At 36.6% G+C, this 7,289-nt stretch overlaps 1 protein-coding gene across 1 annotated transcript in view; it reads right to left on the bottom strand.

The window, feature by feature from the left end:
* The window catches only part of Pi3K92E (phosphatidylinositol 3-kinase 92E), a 251,963-nt gene that overhangs the window by 116,553 nt on the left and 128,121 nt on the right, over positions 1-7,289 (bottom strand). Inside the window, exon 8 of the mRNA XM_090388098.1 lies at positions 1,327-1,569. Within this exon, the coding sequence (XP_090244224.1) occupies positions 1,327-1,569 (243 nt within the window). The remainder of the gene's footprint in view (positions 1-1,326; positions 1,570-7,289) is intronic.

Raw genomic sequence — 7,289 nt, 5'->3', positions numbered from 1 at the left:
TGGAACGGCTGTCATCTGTTTGGATAGAAAATCAAACAAAAAACAAGTTTGCTTACGATAGAAGCAAAAGCATTAGCAATATTTTATTACGTAATAAAATATTTACGTATTTTATTACGACTATTTTATTTAATATAATAAATTTTTTACGAATAAAATATGTATTTTATTCGTAAAAAATACTTTTTTATAATATAATAAAAATAAATATTTTTTATTATTTATTATATTATAATAAAAATAAAAAAATATTATAATATTATTTTTTATTACGTATTTTGATCGTTATAAAATACATAAGTATTTTATAACGCATTTGGATTGTCTGGTTTGGATTGTCTGGCATTCTGGTGGGTAATTTTAATCGTTATAAAATACGTAAGTATTTTATAACGATTAAAATTACCCGATTATTTATTGTGTTTGGTAATGCTTTGGTTCCAAATGTGTGTTCAATCTTGGGGGTCGGCACCTAACCCCACTTTTCCCATAGGGCCTGTTGTTTATATTGCACGATTTTGCATTGCACGAGGGTTTCTAGGAACACAACTATCGTGCTATGCGAGGACAGACTGTACCGTGCATGGGTTGAAGGAGAAGTATGGGGGGGAGGGGTACCGGAAACTTTGCTCTAGAGACTAAACATGGGTTTCACCACTTCAAGCCTCCAATAAGCAAAGTGGTGGTATTTCACCGGTTGATGAAAGTCATCTACCACCTTGCGGAGGTAGATGACTTTGCATGACTATGGTAACCAATATGAGATAGAGAAACTGAGGCAATTTGTGACACACACTGGTAATTCAAGAAAGTAATCTGCAAACTACTAAGCCTTTTTCCAACCCTTTTAAACTTGAGTAGTTTTCTGGCAATCTTGCATGCGAGTGTGTAATATTTCTTCTTCTTTTTTTTGTAATAGAGTAAACACTACTTATTTTTCCTGAATACTAATATTTGGTAAAAAAAATATTGGAAACTGCGGATGGGATTCTTCCTCTTGCTCAGAATAATCACCTGAGAGGGCATAAATTCAAATTGAGGAAAGACAGTTGTAGGATAGATGTGCGGAAGTTGCCTTTAGCCAGCGGGTAGTTGACTGGTGGAACAGACTTCCATCTTTTCTTGTGGAAATTGATAGCCTAAATAAATTTAAGGCTGAGCTGGACAGGTATTTGGAATGAATGGAGGGGTGAAATGGGAGCGTTTTTTTTTTGGCTGATGCTGCATAAGCTTGCTTTCTTGCATCGTATGCCTCTACTAATGCTAACTGATCTAGAGACATTAAAATACATACGTTACAATTCATATTTCAGCATTTGCACTTACTTTCTCAAAACTTGGATATGTTACTGGAAAATCTTTGTGATATCTGTCAAAGGTAATGGTTAAATTTGTGGCTTGTTCCAAACCAGGATTAAAAACTACAGGACCTAATGGATTCAGCATATCATCTGATGGAGGATCTTGTGAATAAGTCCACATGTGTAACGTAACTGGTCCCATTTTAAGCGTATTCTTAAAATCAAATACGGTGGTATTTACCCATGCCAAAGGATTAGCATACATGTCCTATATAAAAGAAAATAAATTAAAAGGAATCAAACACTTGTTTTTATTTTCAATCTCTTTAAATATACACCTGAATCTTCATTTCTTACACCAATTTAATGAGTAGTAATTCAATAAAATTTGAAAACTATCTTTGAAAATTAAAGATCATGATGATCAATAAACATGCCATCACATAAGTAAATAGCATAAAAAGAATCCAATTTAGAATAAATTTAGAAAATTCAATACAATAAACTATAGTAATTCTTTGAGTTATGAGAGTTCAAGATACACTTTTCTATATACAGTAATACCCCGAAGTTACGCGATAGGTGGGTCCGACGAAAATCGCGTAAGTCGAATTCGCGTAAGTCGGGGTACAACTTTGCATATAAATACATATAAATTTTGCTTAATTGGGACCAAGGACTAACAAAAACACTAGTTTAGAAGAAAAATATTAATAAAATTGCAGTTCTTTATACATATTAATACAAAATATGTATTAAAAAAAACAAATGACTTACGTAAAAAAGTTATTTCGATGTCGATGGCTTCATAAAATCTAACAAATTCGTCTGACGACACAGCGCGTTCTTTTTTTCACGCAGAATTTCTTCGTAGCAAGCTAATAATTTTTTTATTCCTTGCTTTGTAGCTATAACGCGTTCTTCGTTGGAGTCTGTTTTCTAAAATTTTTAAGCCCTTTACAATTGAGCCCTTTTCAATTTTCAACCTGTAAAGTTTGCAATTGTCATGTGCTTTTCGCCGTTGCTTCATTTAGGCCTGTAGCACGTGCAATATCACATGGTCTTTCATTTCGCTCAAAGCGTTTCACAATTTCATATTTTTTTCTCTATCGACAGAGGTGGACTGGCAATAAGCCTTACAGGGGAAACCCCGGTGGGCCAGTGTGATTTTGGCCATAAACCATAGTATGAGGCCACTATAAATTTTCCCGGGTAAGAATTTTTGAGCCAGTCCACCTCTGTTTATCGATAATTGCTTTTCTTTTTCTCTCTGAATCTGCAGTGTCTTCACCAGGACGCTTCCTTTTCACACCTTTTAAGTATTTTACTCATTTTTAGGGAATAAAGCACAATTACAAAACGAGGAGGCACGCTTGATACGCATAAACAAAGCTGCGCGCATGTAGCAACTGAATAAACAACACCATAAAGGCAGAGATACACTATTAACACCTCACATTTCTAGGGGTTACTACCATAAAACAATAAAAATCCAGTTGCGTTTCTGCTAGTGGAATCTGTTATAAACTGGTAGTAAACTCGATCTAATTGCATTTGCGATTATACCGATAGCTGGAATTGTGTTGGTTTTTACGTTATTATGGTGAAAGTGTGTTTCCCCTTCACTGATATAAAAAACATAAAAGCAGCAAAGTTGAATTTTGTTCATCTTTCGCTCTCATTCTCCGCCGTCGCACCGTATATCGATAACATATGAAAAACGACCTTGAAGATAGTGGGCGGCAGCGTTGCCAAACGAAAAAATCAGGAACTGCGTAACTCCGAGTTCGCGTAAGTCGGGGTATTACTGTATATATATATATTATATGAGGTAAAAGTTAGGCAAAAGTGATAAAAATAAATAAATGTTTTTATTCTAAATATCATATTTATTTTAATTATCAGATATATATATATATATATATATATGATTTGTATCCTTAGGCATTTTTATAAATATCGCATATTTTCCGTTATTGTGGATCTGTAAATGACTCCAAGACAAAGTAGGTTCATATGATTATTATTAACAAAATGATGAAAAGAAGCAAAAAGAAATCACCCAATACCCTGATCAGTCATAGCATTCTCACCAGATCTATTGCTACTGTACTCCATAATTATGTCTATATTTCTAATTAAAAATTACAATAAATTATAATATGCTATAATATACTAAGTTATCATGTAATATTTTCAATAAATATTTTCTTTATAATATGATGAAATGATATACTTTACGATATTACATCAAATAATGACAATAAATGGCAATTCCCACTATCGATTAATTTAATTTAGCACTAACTACTCTGATTTAGTGGTTCAAAGTATTACTAAGCTAATGTTTTTCCCAATCTACAAAATAACTGCAATATTATTTATAGTACTATTTATATTAGTTGAATATACTATTTATAATTCTGCAAAGAAATGCTTACTTACAGTGATAAGTTTTGGATGCCAATAATTACATCTAGAAACAGCTATTTACGACAAACAAATCTAACTTCTGAAATACTTGTTTTAAAAAGTTTGTTACCGCAACAGATTATACAGTAAACCCTTGCTAATCCAGATGTCAGATAATCTGGATCGAAATATGAAAAATTCTGTTCACAGTTGAGTACTTTGAAAGACAAAGACCAATAGATTGACAGTAGCCACTGGCAGAGGTGAAAGAGATTCTTGCACTGCTTCTATTAGAATGAGCAAAAACCTAAAAAACAAGATGCATGGTATTTCAGAGACTGCTGAGAGCCATTGCGGTACAAATAAACACATGGGTTGTGTTAGGGTAGCTAAGAATAGAAACAGGTGCAGGTATACTTGCGTGTACACCAATGCTAGGAGTTTAGTAAATAAATTTGATGAATTTGAGGTATTGCTCAAAACATCAAAGGCAGATATTGCTGGGATATCAGAGACGTGGTGTCACACAGATATAAGGGATGCAGAACTGCAATTTGGGGAGTACAACGTCTACAGAAAGGATAGACAGGATAGGAAGGGGGAGGGGTTATGCTATTAGTTAAGAAACACATAAAAACCAAGGAAGTGAAGCCAGTCGACATCGCCGGACAGTGCAGTGTTGAGTCAGTTTGGTGTGACATAAGCATTGGGAGATCAAAATTGAGAGTAGGAGTGTGCTATAGGCCTAATGACTCTGATGAGTATAATAAGGAACTGTACAGGGAAATAGAGTGGGCCAGTAAATCAGAGAGTCTTATAATGGGAGATTTTAATTTCCCAGATATTGACTGGAATTTGGGGGCTGGTTACTCACACACTAGCAGGGCTTTTGTGGATTTATTGGATGATCGTTTTCTACATCAGCATGTTCGGGAGGCAACTAGAGGGAGTAATACTCTTGATTTGATTATCAGCAGTGATTCTTCATGCATTAAGAATCTGCAGATAAATGAACCACTAGGTGGCAGTGATCACAGTGTGCTGAAGTGGGATTTACTCAAAGAGGTAACTACCATTAGGGGTAAAGGGAAGGGTTATTGCTTCCGTAAAGGCGACTACGATGGACTGAGACAGTATTTAAATTCTATACAGTGGGACCAACTGATGATGTTACCAACAGCCAATTCAAAATGGGAAGCATTCAAAGAACTTATCTTGGAAGCTACTAGGCTTTACATACCAACTAAGAAATATTGTTCAAGGTTTAGGCCAAAATGGATGTCAGATGAACTAATGAGGCATATGGCAGAGAAGAAAAATGCATGGGATACTTACAAATTAACACATGACACAGAAGCCTATGATAGATACAAGTTGATATGCAACCAAGTTACAAAGGAGGTTAGGCAGGCGAAGGCAGATTACGAGAAATCCTTGGCAAGGGATGCAAAGAAAAACAGCAAAGAGTTCTTTACTTATGTAAACTCTGGAAGGAAGGGGATGAATCAGATTGGTCCACTTGATATTGATGGGTCAACTGTTGATGATCCTGCTCAGGTAGCTAACAAACTAAATGAATATTTTGCATCGACATTCACACATGATGAGTTATTCAGCAAGGGGAATGCTAGAGGTGTATTCAACTCTAGCAGTAAGCTACAGAATCTTGAAATAACTGGGAGTAAAGTGGAGGAGAAACTGTTGAAGATAAACACAAGAAAGGCACCCGGGGTGGATGGGATCTATCCAGTTATATTAAAGGAGGCAGCAAAGGAAGTAAGCAAACCCTTAGCCATAATTATGAGAGCTTCCTTGGACTCCGGGGAGGTACCCACAGACTGGAAATGTGCAAATGTGACCCCAATTCACAAAGGAGGATCAAAGGCTGACACAAGTAATTATAGACCTGTGAGCTTAACTTCTGTTCCAGGAAAATTAATGGAGGCACTGGTTAAAGAAGCACTGCAGGATCATTTAGACAAGACTTCAGTTATAGCTCAGACACAGCATGGTTTTGTTAAGGGGAAGTCTTGCCTGACCAACTTGATTGGATACTATGATGCAGTCACAAAAGAACTGGATGCAGGGAATAACTTTGATATTATATACTTGGATCTTAGAAAGGCTTTTGATATTGTTGCACATGGAAGACTGCTACACAAATTGGAGCAGTGTGACATTGGAGGCAAATTGCTGCTATGGATAAAGGGGTGGTTGAGGGGGGAAGACAGAGAGTGGTAATCAATGGACACTGCTCATCGTGGACTAATGTTATTAGTGGAGTCCCTCAGGGCTCAGTGTTGGGTCCATTATTGTTTTCTGTATTTATAAATGATATTGATGATGGTATATCAAGCTTAATGTCCAAGTTTGCAGATGATACAAAGGTTGGCAGGGTTGTCAAGGACACTACTGACACTATGCTGCTGCAACAGGATCTGGAAAGGTTGAGCAGATGGGCTGAGAGGTGGCAAATGAAGTTTAACATTGACAAATGTAAAGTACTACACATGGGAAACAGCAACCCCAGAGCAACGTATCAACTCTGTGGTACTACACTGACAGTGGTAGAGAATGAAAGGGACTTGGGGGTGGTTGTGCAGGCAGATATGAAGTTCTCTGAGCAGTGCAGACGGGCTGCAAGAGTAGCTCATGGAGTATTGTCAATGATATACAGGAATTTTTCCAGCAGGGATAAGGAGGTGATTATTCCATTGTATAAGGCAATGGTCAGGCCACACCTAGAGTACTGTATACAGGTCTGGAGGCCTCATTTCAAGAAGGATGTAGAGCTGCTGGAACGAGTACAGAGAAGGGCAACAAGATTAGTGAATGGAACAAAGGGGTGCTCTTACGAAGAAAGGCTTAAGTTTTGCAAATTACAGTGTCTGGAGACTAGGCACCAGCGAGGTGATCTGATAGAAGTGTATAAAGCCTTGAATGGTTTAAGCATGCTCAATGCCAATGGGATTCTTCATCTTTCTCAGAATAATCACCTCAGAGGGCATAAATTCAAATTGAGGAAAGACAGATGTAGGATAGACGTGCGGAAATTTGCCTTGAGCCAGCGGGTGGTTGGTTGGTGGAACAGACTTCCATCCCTTGTGGTGGAGGTTGATAGCCTAAATAAGTTTAAGGCTCAGCTAGACAGGTATTTTGAACGAACAGAGGGGTGAAGTGGAAGTGGGTTTTTTTTTTTTTTTTGGCTGATGCTGCATAAGCTTGCTTTCTTGCATCAAATGCCTCTACTAATGCTAATGCTAATACATGGGATTTAGGAAGGCAGATGAGTAACTCTGACTGTGCAGAGAGAGAGAGAGAGAGACGGAACATGCATTACATTGTCTTGTGTGTTGTTCAGTATTGTTGTTGACTCTGAGTCGAACGGATGCTATTGTTTATATCGCTTCGTTTGTGTACTTTTTTATATGTATATACATATGTACATAAGTCAACATATTTTATATAATTATGGGTTCTAAAGAATTGAAAAGTGAAATAAAAAGGAAACACTACTTTAACTATCATTAACAAGATGAAAGTGATAGAACAACTTAAATGGTGTTCCCGGAACCA

The sequence above is a fragment of the Mastigoproctus giganteus genome, chromosome 13 (assembly GCF_048544385.1).
Source record: "Mastigoproctus giganteus isolate SK-2022 chromosome 13, ASM4854438v1, whole genome shotgun sequence".
Lineage (NCBI taxonomy): Eukaryota > Metazoa > Arthropoda > Arachnida > Uropygi > Thelyphonidae > Mastigoproctus > Mastigoproctus giganteus.
The sequence above is the reverse complement of the archived record's forward strand: the minus strand, read 5'-3'. Positions and strand labels throughout refer to the sequence as shown.